Source organism: Pseudopodoces humilis, chromosome 9, assembly GCF_049639895.1.
Source record: "Pseudopodoces humilis isolate 2021_Gansu_Grassland_sample_001 chromosome 9, ASM4963989v1, whole genome shotgun sequence".
Lineage (NCBI taxonomy): Eukaryota > Metazoa > Chordata > Aves > Passeriformes > Paridae > Pseudopodoces > Pseudopodoces humilis.
The window spans coordinates 10,403,964-10,418,428 of record NC_142208.1 but is presented as its reverse complement, the minus strand read 5'-3'; the positions used below and the strand labels follow the sequence as shown (position 1 = coordinate 10,418,428).

General features: G+C 39.3%; 1 protein-coding gene across 1 annotated transcript in view; it reads left to right on the top strand.

Annotated features, from left to right (window-relative positions):
• LOC102112051 (pro-neuregulin-3, membrane-bound isoform) overlaps positions 1-13,137 on the top strand; it is a 340,969-nt gene extending 327,832 nt beyond the window's left edge. Inside the window, exons 7-9 of the mRNA XM_005520469.2 lie at positions 346-473; positions 7,513-7,683; positions 11,893-13,137. Coding sequence (XP_005520526.2) covers positions 346-473; positions 7,513-7,683; positions 11,893-12,400 — 807 coding nt within the window. The 3' untranslated portion in view covers positions 12,401-13,137. The remainder of the gene's footprint in view (positions 1-345; positions 474-7,512; positions 7,684-11,892) is intronic.
• The last annotated feature ends 1,328 nt before the right edge of the window (positions 13,138-14,465 follow it).

Sequence of the window (14,465 nt, the reverse complement as noted above, 5' to 3'; positions counted from 1 at the left end):
GCTGACTGTCCTCTGAGATGTGTTTTGTGATCTGTCTCTGCACGGACAGCCACAAAAACAGACTTCCAGTCAAAGGCATCATTATTATGGGCAGATCAGTCTGTAATTTTGGTGCTAATGCTGATACCAGCGTTTTGACGTGCAGAACGTAATGGGGATAATGGTTACTAGCCCTTTCTGCTGTGTAAACAATACCGAATGAATGTGCGATTTACAATGCCTAATTTTGATTTAAAAACGCGCTAGAGCACTTCTTACCCAGCTCTGATATGAATTCAGAGTGAATAGCATCAACAATGTACTTTGTCTTGTGAGTATTAATTAATTTTATTCTCTCTGCTACAGTATTCAAAACCAGATAGGCATCCGGGGCCTATTCTGCACAAAGTTATGGAGTCTAGTTTTTCAGGCCCTCAGTCTTTCCCAGAGGCCTTGTCTCCTGACAGAGGAGCCCAGCCCATCAAGCACCACAGGTGAGCAGAGTCTGTCTGGGGAGAGACTGGGCGGCGCGGCGCGGGGGTGCAGAACTGCTGATACGTGCGCGAGGTTATCGCGCGCTGGGGCTGGGTGAGCTGCTGGCTGCCCTGGTGCCAGCAGAGCCTCAGACAGATTATTAAGCAGCTGTCCACGCACGTTCTTGGCTGCAGACAGGAAAGGTAATAGCGATGCTCACTGCCTGCCTCTGCGCCAGTCCCGTGGGAAGCGTTTACAGGCGCCACCCAAGCTGCGGGCACAGCCCAGCCAGTACAACAGCTGCAGGAGGAGCAGCCTTTAAAACAAGACTTATCCATGTTCATGAAGTTAATGACTCATTTGCTTCAGAAAGACTTGGTTGCAAACCTGCAGCCTTTTTCACCCTTTCCCTTAACAAAAGATATGTGGAATGAATAATGACTTGTTTATGAAAACATGGTGGCCTTTGAAAAGGAGGCTTTAAAATGTTTGGATGGTCATTTCCAAGAGGAAAAAAAAAGAGAAATGTCACCCATCACTGGATGAGATTCAGATTAGAATTTTGCTTCTAACTTTTTTTGGATGAGAAAGATTGCAGGTGCTTCATTACAGGACTAGAAACCAAACTGGAGTCTGGTGCAAACAATAGTGTTGGTGGAATGACAGTGGTAACATCTGGTCCAGTGCACAGAGAGAGAGAAAAAAGGCTGAGAAAAATGAGTTTGGATTTTTTTCAGCTGGATGATCTGAAGTGGTAGACTTGTTTATTAATTTTTTATTTTTTTTTAACTACTTAGAAAGAAGTCTGAGATTGCATGAGGTTATGATCTGGCTTCTGTAGTACTTGGTGCACTTTCAGTGCATTCTCTCAGCCATCTATGTGGTTTTTCTCATTTGAATAAGTGATTTGCTTAACCTACCAAGTACCACATACAAGCCAGAAAGGGGTATTTGGGTCTTTTCTACTTTTACCTTAGTTAAGCCTTTAATTTGGCATGAAAACAATATGATGTCAGTTGTCATATCAGATCCATTTCTTAGGTATTTCTCCTTATTACACAGAAATTTTCAAAACATGGTTAAAAATTTTATTAAACATAGATGAACTATGGGACCATTGCCTAGAATGCTTTCTACAGAAGTTCTGGGAAGAATTTTATCACCATTTAGTCACAACATGAAGTTTGGAAAAGAACTCAGAGACATTCCCTTACCTTTTAATAGTGTGATTGCACAATCCAAGAAACATCTTTGCTTCAGAACTAAGAAGTGGGATGACTAGTTAATTTATAAAGAATTCTTTTGTCGTTTTAAAGCTTAAGATTTATTATACAAGGCCCTTGTTTTATAAAACATGCAACAGACTTGAACGTTTAAGACGTACAAGACTGTCTTTAATTTATGCACCATGTGAGAGCTTCCTAATTTGTTTTCTGAATAGTGTTCACTGTGGACAAATGGTCAAATGAGGATTTTATACTAAATATCCCTTCATTTCATTCCAAACCTGACTGAGCCTGGAAAAATTACATCAGCTCTGCAGGTTCTCTCTTTTATGCTGTTCTAAATTCTGTTGTTTTATTTCTGCTTGCTATGGAAATACTTTGCTCTACATCCAGACCTGTTTTGTCTGCTGGTGTTTTCAAGGACACTGATGATGGGTGATCATTTCTTAAAATCGGGAGCTGGCAGTTTCAGGTGCTGAAACTAATAAATTTTGGCCTGGAAGTAAGACTGTCAATGTAGGGAATCATTTGGAGTTGCTGAAATGTGACTAACAGAGACCAGCTAATTATTTCACTCAGATTATGGCTAATAGCAATTTTCTGTCTCAACAAACCTCAGCTACACAAAAAGAATTAATGCAGAGATTAGGTTTAAAATTGAAATTTAATCTCAAAAAATATTTACCCTGCGTTATTATTAATATCCTAAAATATTTTGCCTGCATTGTGCAGTGCTGTTATCGTAGAAGTTACATCTTCTGCTTGCATATGTAAAATAACTCTTAGAACTGTCAGAATTCAAAATTAACAAATGTGTTTAATCAGTAAACTTCCTGCAATGTATGTAATGTGCTCAAAAATGTGTCTTGGATTATCTGTTGATCTTGGTAAGAAGGAAATCCATGCTGCCTTATTTTCCAATATATAGAAATAAATTAGAGTTTTGTTAATTATGGGTTGAGTTGTGAGCCCATTGAATAGCAGTTTTCTTGGTAATTAGTCATCGTGACTTTCATTCATGGATTCAGTCATCCTTGATTTTAGAGGGATTCATTTCAGAGAATGCCATGGTGAAAGCCAAATGCAGAAGTTTTCAGCCTGGAGCAGTTGTATTGTCTTACAAAAATGCCAAAATAGGATAAACTTACCCTAAAATTAGTAATAATTTGTGTTTTCATTTTTAATGACCTTTTTACACCACAAAAAACATGGAAAAGCTTTTTTATTTTCATTTGGTAAGCATTTCACTCTTTATGATGCTAATGTAAATGATTCACTTTACAGTAGAGGAAAGAGTAAATAAAAGTTATTCTGTAAAATAAAACTATTGAATTTCAAAGAGCAAGCATAGATAAGCTAAAGCATCTAAGAATGTAAAGGCAGAGGAAGCCTGAAAGGAAGACGGTGTAAGGAATCTGCTATTTCCCCAAAGAAAAAGCAAAACTGATGATGGGACAGAGATCATAATTGAAGCAATTAGGGTAAGCCTGAATTAACACATTTCATTTTTTAATAAAAAGTTGGGATGACTATTTGAGGACAAAGGTCAAATATGAACAGAATCACATGTATGAAAATAGACATTCCTGTAGTCAAAGTGGAAGTAAAATGCAGAAATCAAAGCTCTCAAGATGGTTTGGTTAATCTTGATCAAGAAAATAAAATTGAAAGAACCAGTTCACAAAATTTCATGTCTGGGAGAAAAATCTATTAAAATGGGAACTGTGACATGAGATGATGGATTAGCAAGTGTCAAATATTTAGGAGGATGAAGAATTCATCAAAGTAACTAGGAACCTATGCTAAATTTGAATAGTCAAGACTTTAGGACAAATGTGGGGGAAGAAGATTCTTGCGATAGATATAAAAAAGGCAAAAAATTGTTTACTATCTTACCAACAGCAGGTACTGCAACATATGCACTGATGATTGTATTTATATTTGATGGGGCTGAGTTAGATCTCCACACAAGCTCAGTCACTGTTGCCATATGTGTCTAACACCTTTAAGGGGAGGAAGCTGGGAGAGGCAGAAAAACTCTGATGAGGATGCACAGAGGTGGTTAAAAGGGAGGGATATTAAGGACTTGTGTTGAGAAGGTAGGACCTTCACCAGTGCAGCACTTAAAGAGTCAGTCAGCACTGGGGACAGCCTTTCTTTGTGCCATTGAACAAAGCTGGAAGGCAGCATAGCGTGAGAATGCACCGCTGTTACCTCACCTGGTTCAAATGGCCTCCCAATTGCCATGGACTCCAATTGCACTCCCAAGCTAAAACAAGGAGTGAATGAGTCACGTTCCATGGAAAGTGTTAGAAGGCTGTCTTATGTCAGTCTTCAGTTCAAGAGACTGGAAAGGGTGTGTGACTGCTGTATGAACACATGAGAGCAAGCACTACAGAAGTAAAAGACCTATTTAAAATGAAGGAGTGTGGTGGCACGTATACCAGCTGAATATTCATCAGAAATAATTTTAAACTGAAGTCTCAAAGCTTTCAGTATAGAACAACTCTCTGTAATAGTAGCCTGGATATCATCATCAGTTTGGGATGGAGGTTGATCAATGCACTGGAGGAAGTATATGCTGAGGTTATGGCAGATGATTAAACTCAGTGCTCAAATGCTCTGTTCCCTTTCCCTATGGTTCCATCACCAGGATTGTGACCAGATGACAAAGGTAGCATTGAAGGGTTTTCATAGAGCTCCAAAGTCCCTGAGTAGCCTCAAAGCAGACTATTCCCAAATACCAGAATATTTTGAAGGAATCAATAATGATCTCATTTCAGAAACCAAGAGGAGATTTGTAGCTGTAGGCTGTATTAATTAATGCTGAAATTGGCTGAAAGTCTCGGTAGTTGATTCTTACAAATGTTAGCAGTAGATTGTCTAACAGCCCAAAAAGGTGGCTCTGAGGGAATATCAGAGGACACTGCCTGGCAGCTGGCTCTCTCATTTGGGTATGTATTTACTGGGTGTAATTAATTCAAAAATAGTTCAGAAGGATTCCAGAATTACTGTAAAAACACTGCTGCTCTTCTCTTCATGAACATGGGTAACTGCACTTGGGAGTTTTGTATGTGCCCCAAGAGGAGAATACCTGTAGGATCAGACTTTGTTTTCATTCAGTTGCTCAACCAAAAGAAAATTCTCACAGAAAACAACTGGCAAGAATGAATCCCAAGTTCTTAATTAACTTTAGGATGGTTGAACTGCTTTTTTCAAAACATTAATTCATCAGAAATATATTTCTCCCTAGTTTATGCATCGCTTGTGAACTACTTCATGCGTATTCTGATTTTTTTTTTATTCGGGAGTAATTGATTGATAAATTTTGAGGACATTTCTGCTGCAGCTTTCTGTATCAGTCTATTTTATTGAATGGCTCACTTATGTGGGCTGGTTTCTTTTACCCAGTTAGACTGGAGTGCATAGAGGGAGAAACCATAATGTTGGCTAAAGGAAAATAAATTCCTTGAAGAAATCCAAAAATCATTGTTTGCCTGAGAGGGAGGATTTTTTCACATGAGCAATAGTCTGAGAGGGACATTAAATTTACATTGCTTATACTCATACCAGGTTTGTGTAAAAGGCAAAGCTTTGTGGTGGAGATCCTTCTCCATAGAACTTTTAACAGAATTTTTTAGGGTTTTTTTTGGTGCCTGGAGAAACATCTGTTATCCTGCAGCTTGCAGCTGCACTGTCTGTGAGTATTTCCTGATCTGTAGTGAATTTGTCTTGTCCATGACCTCAAATGATTTTTGTTCATTCTTCCCTCAGTTTTGTTTGTTTCTGACAGAAATATTGAAAGCGTAAGAACCTCACATTAGCAACAAACTGGTTGCTTAGGCTGTGTCAGTGCTGGCTGTTCTGTGGTTGCAGATCTCTTTGGTCCCAGCATTTCTGCAGTTTATACCCATTACCTTAGGTATAGATGTATGTGTTGAAATTATGTCTATTACAAATAGAGCTTTTGTGAATTTGCATATGGAGATCATGTACTCTCATCCAAAAAGGAAAATGCTCAAGGGCATCAAACCAACCACAAATTAAACAATAAGAATTTCTAGCTTCAAAGATTTGTAGTCAATCAAAAGTTTGTTTTTTACTTTTGGATTCCATTGATGACTATGCTCAAGTCAATAAAAACCCAAAAAATTCATTATCCATCACAAATTATTCATTCACCTGCACCTCTTGAGATCCCCTGCTGTATTAATCTCAGGCTCTCCTGAGCAGAAATTGTCAATTACTTTGTGATGTGGTAGTGTTATTTTACAGAATGTGAACTGTAACTTGCAAGTCGAACTCAGCCTTCAGAACACAGAGGCCAGTATTTCAGGTTTTTAAAAAGGTTTTTTCACAGCCTCCTTAGTAGCAAAGCAAAAATCTTTTTAAGGAAGCATCAGAAATCCTGGAAGGAATGTTATTGCAATGGATTGTTGGTCTTTTCAATTAAAAAGCACTAGAAAAGTAAAGGTGTGGAAGAAAACAGATTAGACTGCGATGGAACACTGCTAGCCTGAGCAGTAGGATAGAGAGTGTTGAATTTATTTCTTATTTTAACTTTGGGTGGGAAAGGTTGATTTTAATGGAAATGTACACTCAAAGAGAATTTGTCTAAGGCACATGTTCCAAGAAAGAATTGCTCTGGGAGTAGATGTGGCCCTAACTATAATTAAGGTTCCCACTAGGTAAAAAATGCAGATTACCTTTAAGTCACGTTATAATAGCAAAAAAGAAGCAAACTTATCAAAAGTCTTTTGCATTGCTGAATTTTGTCACAAGTTGGAATTATTCACACAGCCAAAAATAAAAGGCATCTACAAAGCCTATGTTATCATTAAACATGTAAGAGAATATGAGGTAACACACGCATTTCTGAGACCCAGAAGATGCCAAGAGAAATATGAGTAGCTGAGAAATGAATATTCAGTCACACCATGCAGTACTGAGACCTGTTAGCAGTAAAAATGGGTTATGCCTTGCCTTAGTTCTGTGTTCCCATATTTTTACATTAGCAAATTTATGGTTTATATACCATAACTGTAGATTCTAGATACTTTTTTCATTCCTGCATGAAATGAAAACAAAACAAAAAAAATCCATTCTCCTTCCAAAACACCAGACAAACATTTGCAAAACAAATTTTCTAAAATAAGTAGAAAACTATGACTTATTTTTATCAAGTTCAAGTTTCTGTTATATCATATAAAGAAAAAGCACAGAATTTATCAATGTAAATAAACAACAAAGCAATCTGTAAATAAAACAGGAATAAAATAATAGAGAAATCCTGTTCAAGTGGAGGAAACTTGGCTTAGATGGCTTCTTCAATCTGCAGTTCATAAACTTCACTTACATTCTTCACTTACGCTTCTCAATTTAATGGTTTTGTATCAGGAAGCAGCACCTCGCAGGCTGATAGATGATATATTGGGCTTTCAGTTTAGGATCTAATTTTGAATTCAGCTGTGGGTATGAGAGAGCTGCATTGTTTGTTTATGCTGTCTGAGGATTCAACTCTCTATAGCAGGATTATGATATGCAGCATAGAAAAGGGAAGCATCCTTCATCAAGTGCAAGAAAACATTTCATATAGTGGGCAATTATTTTCATTCCTAGAAAAGAGGTGACGTATTAAATAATGGCATAAACAGCAGCTAATGGTGGATTGTACTATTATATTTCCATAGAGAATTTCTGCTGACATCATAGACTGCCACAGCAAAGCTTATAAGAATAGTAATCCATGCATTATTAATCCTGAACCTTTACTTTGAAGAATTTTATGATTTTGGTGTGATAATTTTTACTGTACTCTTGGTGTCGTTCCTAGAAGTCTCTCTTCATGCTGCAGCCCAGGACAAAAAAGTGGGATGCTCCATAGAAATGCCTTTCGGAGGACTCCTCCCTTGCCTCGGGGTAGGTTCAATGGAATTACAGGACCAGCATATCAACAGCTCGAAGAGTCCAGGATCACAGACCAGGACACCATACCTTGTCACGGGTGAGTAATGACATACCTGAAGGGAGCCAGCTAGTGCCTTTTGAAATAGTGGGTTTTAAAATAAAATAACACACATTGCAAAGCTGGTTTTCTATGGATAGCTTCGTACATAGGTTTGTTTTGAAAATGCACGAGAAATAGGCTGTTTTTTCTTTCCTTTTTAAATTCAGTTTATTAGAACATTGACTGTGAGCTCCAGCTGTACATAAGGTCTGGGTTTCAGAAGTGCTCCTGAGAACCTGCAGCTGCCTTTGAAGTCCTTTGCAATTGCTGAGATATTTTGCATAATATTTACATATCCCTATAGATTTCCAGAGACTTTCCAGTATATTACAAGCATATTTTATATAAAAATATATCTCAAATATATCTCAAATGGAATAAAAACCCCACCCAGTTTCACCTGTAAGTCACAGTGAAACTCTTCTCTCTGACTTACAGGTGAAACTGGTGGGGTTGTGTGTCTGGTGACTTCTTTTACATAAGTTTCACTCACACTTGTGTCATTGTTACTATTTGCTTCTTCTGAGGAAAAATTTATTTCCTCAAATTTATATTTATATTTATATTTATATTTATATTTATATTTATATTTATATTTATATTTATATTTATATTTATATTTATATTATTTCATAATTTTTTATGTTTATTTCCTCTTGCAGTAAATGTATTGTTGTTCATTTGTGTGATATGTGCATATAATTCCTGGTGAAAATTTCCTACTGAAATTGCTGCCCTTGCAGAAAGGAGCAGGCTGGCAGTGTTATATGATGCAGGCTGTGGGAAGTGCCACAGCCTCCTCCCAGGCTGAGGAGTGAGGTACAAAACAGCAAAGCTGTGGGTAATTGTATTTACTCATGTCTAGGAGATCAGTGTGTGGTTTTACAAGTATCAGCTTGTACTGGCCTGTATTTTAAATTTGCAGTTCTGCAGAATTTGATACTGGGACCAGACTGGGCCCCCTTCTGGCCTCAGTCCACTCAAGCACTTCATCCATATTTTGTGCATTAAAGGATGTTCACCCTCTGAATATCTGCTGGTTTCACAGTGTTGGTGTTCTCATCAGATTTCCAGCCCAGACGAAAATTTCTCTTGTCCCCTGCAGAAGTCACACTGCTTCCTTTCTTCTCCTTTTTCACCTCCATCTTTCCCCATTGGGATGCACAAATCAAAGTGCTTTGTCTCCCTGATTCTGTGCATTCTGAACTTCATCCTCCAGCAGCCTGGCTGAGGCACAGTCAGCTCTCCAGGTGTGGATGGGGGTGTGTGTATATCAGTGTAAGCGCTTCCAGGGCTGCCCCAAAGCCTGCCAGAGCCACTGCAATCATTCCCATCCGTCTTAATGGACCTTGGCAGCCTTGTACACTGCACACCTTTAGCCACAGGGCTTACAGCAAAGCTGCTGGGACTGTGCTGAGTAAGACCCATTTCATATTTACAGTTTCAGTCCCTTCTGTCTCTCTTTGATGTGTATTTTTAATGGGGGCAATAAAATTATTGTGCTTCTTTCAGTTTCATTCTTTAATTTAGACTCTTACACACTGTATAACATAATTACTATTGAATATTTATAAATGTTTGCTTTTGTTGCTTGGTTTTAGGAAGAGGGTGGAGAGAGAGCTGCACTTTGAAACACATGCACGTGAATTAATTTATTCAGACAAAATAATTTTTCAGATAAAAACCCAGATATATTTCTTTGGAGGAACTGTGGTTCTGGGAAAGTTAATTATAGGAAAATGTAATTAAGGTTCTGCAATTATAGCTCTAAGTCTCAGTCTATTGAAAACAGCAGCAGTCTGGTGTCACACACAGAAGCATGGATCAGTTTGTAATTAACTAAAAGCCAAGTCTCACATGGTTTAGATATAATATCCCTTCTAGTTTAATACCTCACCTGTTGCACACAGTGTATGCACTTTAATTCAACCTCAGTCATCCTTTGAAAGCCCTGTGAGCATGGGGCAGAAATATGTAATTCTGGCATAAAATTGGTATGTCTATCTGTATTTCAAAAAATATTATGGAAATACGCCAGGCATTGCATTACATGTCACTGCTGCTGACAGCTACTTTTCAAAATACCAAGAATAATTGAATCTCTATTGTGGAACTGGCAAATATTACTGTTTTCTCACCAAACCCATTTTAATTCAGTCTTTTCCTGTTTTTGCTTATATATCATCCATATAATACCTACATTGCATGTGAAATTCATTAAAAACATTCACTCCCTTTGTTTTCAGGGTGCAGCCCAGAATATATTTAGGGCCTGAATTACCAAAAAAGGGACTAATGCAACTGATGCGATCTCTCCAGCTATAGTCGTTTGAACAATTATATATAAGCAAAGGAAACAAGAATGGGCACAACCCAAAGGTCTGCACTGTTTTGTTTTCATTTATTTTTTTTAATTGTCCTCCCTCAGGAATAATACCCCTGACCAGAGTCCTGAGAGCTGGTGTAGGGAGCCCCCCAGGAATGGCTATGGGTGTGTCTGAGCACAGTGCCAGTGCACTCAGCCAAGGCTGAGCCTCAGATGTAAAACAGCTGCAGCTGTAGAGCACGGACAGGAAGTCCTAGCACACATCCCAAAAAGCTGCTTGCTCTATTATTCCCCTGGGTGCCACTTCCCAAAGCAGTATCTCTTTCCCCCACCCAGCAGCAGAGTTCCCAGCCCTTCCCTCTTAGCACAGAGCTCCCAGCTGCCCCTCCTGGGGATGGCAGCGGTGCTGTGCCGTGCGGAGCTCCACCTGGGCAGGGGCTGTGTGCAGCACTTGGACAAACTCAGTGCCACCACACACAGCTAATTACAGGTCAGTGGCACTCTGCTGGAAACGAGCCTGAAGTTGTCTCCTGCTCCCTCCTGCCTGACACCTCACCAGGAGCATGGGGCCAGAGGAAGCCTTCCCAGTTAATCACTGTTTGTGCCAATACTGGACTACAGCGGTTTCACGTGATTCAGTTTCTCTTCCTTAGCTCTTTCTCTGCTGATGCCAAAAAACAGGAGGCACATGTGAATAGAAGGATATTCCTAGTGAGGGCCAGCAGGCTTAAGGAACTTTTGGAATAATACCCTTCAAGTCAGTGCTTCCACACCAGATCTAAGTGTTGCTGTCCTCATCCATGGATAAAACATATTAGATTCACCATTACCTTGCCTTATTAAATAGTGATAAGCTGATTATAAATAAATTATGTTCTGGTACTGAGGTGATGTCTGTGGTCCATAGCAATCATGACTGGTAATACAGTAACTCCTAGAGCACCATATTTCTAGAAGTACTAATTTCTAACATCTAATTTCAGATGGGAAACATCTTTTTTTCTTTATTTTTTTGGTCATTGTTTATTTTATATTTATTACACTTTTCATTTCTGTTTTTTTTTAAAGTATTTTTTATAAACAAAGCAGAGTTTGGCTTTGAAACAAAATGGAAATGTTGATAAAAATTCACAAAGTTGCCACACAATCAATAAAATCATGTTATAATATGTGTTAGAGGAGGATAAAGGATTTTTTTTTTTTAATGGTATTGCAGTATCAAGAGAACACAGACATTTGCTCAAGTCCTATATATTAGCTCTATTTCCAGATGAAATCTAATAAAACAAATCAGGCCAACTTTATGAGTATGGGCTATTGAAAAAGGATATTTTTTCAGAGGTACACTGCACTTACATGCTTTGCTTGTTTGAAGGGGAGTACAGACAATCATTCCTATGTAAATAAAGACTACACAGCCATGAGTGTTTAATGTTCTTTTTATCTGCACCTTTTTAAAGTGTTTTCCTGAAACAACCATATGACTGAGAGTTCTGACATTGAAGAAAATATCGATCCTTTTCCCCAGTCAGAAATGGAGGAAATAGAATTCCAAATTTATTTTCGAAGAAAATTAATAATACATTGTAACTATATCTGAAATGTTTTAAAAAGAAATTTCCATTATTCTCATATCGTGGTGGGCGAAATGAGACTGAGAAAAAAGCAGTTCTTTGCCACTGGCAGATCTGAGAATCAAAACCAGTCTCCAGAGCCTGTTGTTTTCCCCAGGGCCCCACTACGGCCAAGTGCTCTTGTATTTCAGGAGAAAATGGTGTGTGTCTCTTCGGCACAGTTCACTGAATCTCACACAGTGTCCCCGCTTCTGGTCGCATCTCACCACTTGATGTACAACAAGAACTCTTCTTTACTCTTTCCAGGTATTCATCCAGTGGTTTAAAAACTCCTCAGAATACTTCAATAAATATGCAACTGCCTTCAAGAGAGACAACCCCATATTTTAATAACGTGGATCAGAAGGACTTGGTCGGCTATTCCTCTTCAAGGGCCAACTCCGTTCCCATCATCCCGTCTGTGGGCTTGGACGAAGCCTGCATGCAGATGCAAAATGTTCCTGAAGTAACAGGCATCAAATGGTGCAAAAACTCCTATTCTGCTGAACTTGTCAATGTGAGTTCCCCAGTCAGTAATTGTCTAATAGCAGAACAACACGAAGTGAAAATATTGCTAGAAACTGTGCAGGAGCAGATCCGGATCCTGACGGACGCGCGGCGGTCGGAGGACTTTGAGCTGGCGAGCGTGGAGGCGGAGAGCGGCGCGAGCGAGAACACGGCCTTCCTGCCCATGAGCCCCGTGGCCAAGGCAGAGCGAGAGGCACAGTTTGTCTTAAAAAGTGAAATGCAAAGAGACTCGGTATTGACCAAGTGACTCCGTGTGGGGGTTGTGGGAGGGGAAACGAGAGGTCTGTGCATTCGACGCTTTGCTAAACAGGAAGGGAGGAAGTTAAATACAAATTATTTATATGCATTAATTTAAGAGCATCTACTTAGAAGAAACCAAATAGTCAATCGCCCTCATATCATAGTGTTTTTTAACAAAATATTTTTTTAAGGGAAAAGTTCCAGGAGGGATGAAGCGTGCTTTTAGATGCTTTCTAGGCAGGATTACACAGTTTCAGTTACAGAGGATTTTACCGCGGTCCTGTTCAGCTGTCCGAAGGCTTAGGCTATGCATCTCTTTTTCAGTAAAGGCCAAGTACCGTTCTAAGATGCATTTCTGGTTTCAGGGCAGCACTGCAGTGAGCTGCTGGGCAGGGATTCAGAGCCTGGGGAGCACGTCCTGTGAGCCCAACACAGATCCAGTCCCCTCTCCCCCTCTGCTCTCGATTCCTGGTTCACACCACAAAAGCAGGCACACAGACACGTACTTCTGAGCTCTGGTACCTGCTGTGGAATGGTGACAACGCCCCTGAATTGAGCAGCTGCTTGACTCTCAACCTTAATTCGATGTGTCAGTCACCCCAGTAAAGTCAGTGGAATCATTTATGAGCTTTGGGATTGGCCAAGAGTGGGAGCAGGGTTGGGGTCTACAGAGATTCAGTGGTCAGGAGCCCACAGCTGCTCCCTCTACTGAGCTTTGCCTATCAGAGCTGCCTTGGTGGAGAGTGAGGAAGAGCAAGAGAAAATGTAGAGATGTCTATTACAACAGGTTTGGTTTTGGTTTCTGGTTTGGATTTTTTAAGTGGAAACATAAGCTCTGTTGTTTGTTAGCGCCCCTCAACATTTCTAAACTTTTACACTTTAAAGGCATTTGTAAGCTCTCAAGGAGCACTTCTCAGTGTGTGTGTATTTTTTTTAAACTTATTTTTTTATTATGGCTTGTTCAGAGAAGAGTCAGGGAGATCCAGTATGATCAAAATCCAGCCAGTAAGTGTCCACGCTGCCTAATTTGTTCCTGCATTCAGTTCTCCAGTCACTTTAATTAACTATGGCTTAGGCTTGTGAACTTTAAAGCTTCAACCCTGCAGATGGTTCAGTATGGGCAGACCCACAGGCATGCAGAGATCTGACTCCAGTGGAGCTTTCTAAGAGCAGATGGTTTCCACCAAGTCACTCCCTGCAGGGGATCAAGGCCTTAGAGAGGATGTTGCCACATCCTAATCACATTATAAGCCCTTTTTGCATTAGCTTTCTTTTGAGTCCCTCTTCCCCCCGCCCCCCCCATAAATTGTAACAAAATGTGCAAATTTTGCAATGAATTGGGTTCAGTGACACACCTTATTGGGTTTATAAGTGTTAAAATATCTGCTTATTCTCGGGGGGACAAAATCAACTATAATAAATAATTGCTAAATAGCCTTCCCTGGTTAGTGCCTGGAGATTGATTAAAATAATAATTAAAAAATAGAGTATATACAGAATGTATTTAAATATTCCTTTGAAGCAAAATAATTGTTAGATTTGTTAATGTGCCCCAGTCTTTCTAGTTCACAAGTCTCAAGACTTCCCAAAATAGCACAATCAATCACATAGTGCTGTTGTATGTTGAGTCAGAATAAAGCAATATCTTAACCTTTGTCAAGTAAATTTGGAAAAGAAATGCTGAAGGTGTATGTCATTTTTATTTTTTTTGTTAAGGCAGTAAAAAAAAATTATTATTGACAGTCTTCATTCAGCAAGTCTTATTTTGGGTTGATTTTGTGGTTTGGGGGGTTCTTTTAAAGATAAACTTGATGAAATTTTCCTGTTTACAGAATTTTCTATGGCTGCAATCTTTGCTGTGTGTTTTCAACAGAAACATATTTGAGGGCAAACTATTGTTTTATGCCCCAGGACGGAGTGTGAGCTGTTCAGACTCCCTTCTGCAAAGACACAGAGCTTTTGTTGTAGCAGTGAGGTGGGATGCCCGTGGGATTTGGTCTCACCCTGACGTTTTCCTGCCATATGTGGTGGTGGGCACAGCCTCACTGTGCATGAGCTGAGCTGACTGCAGT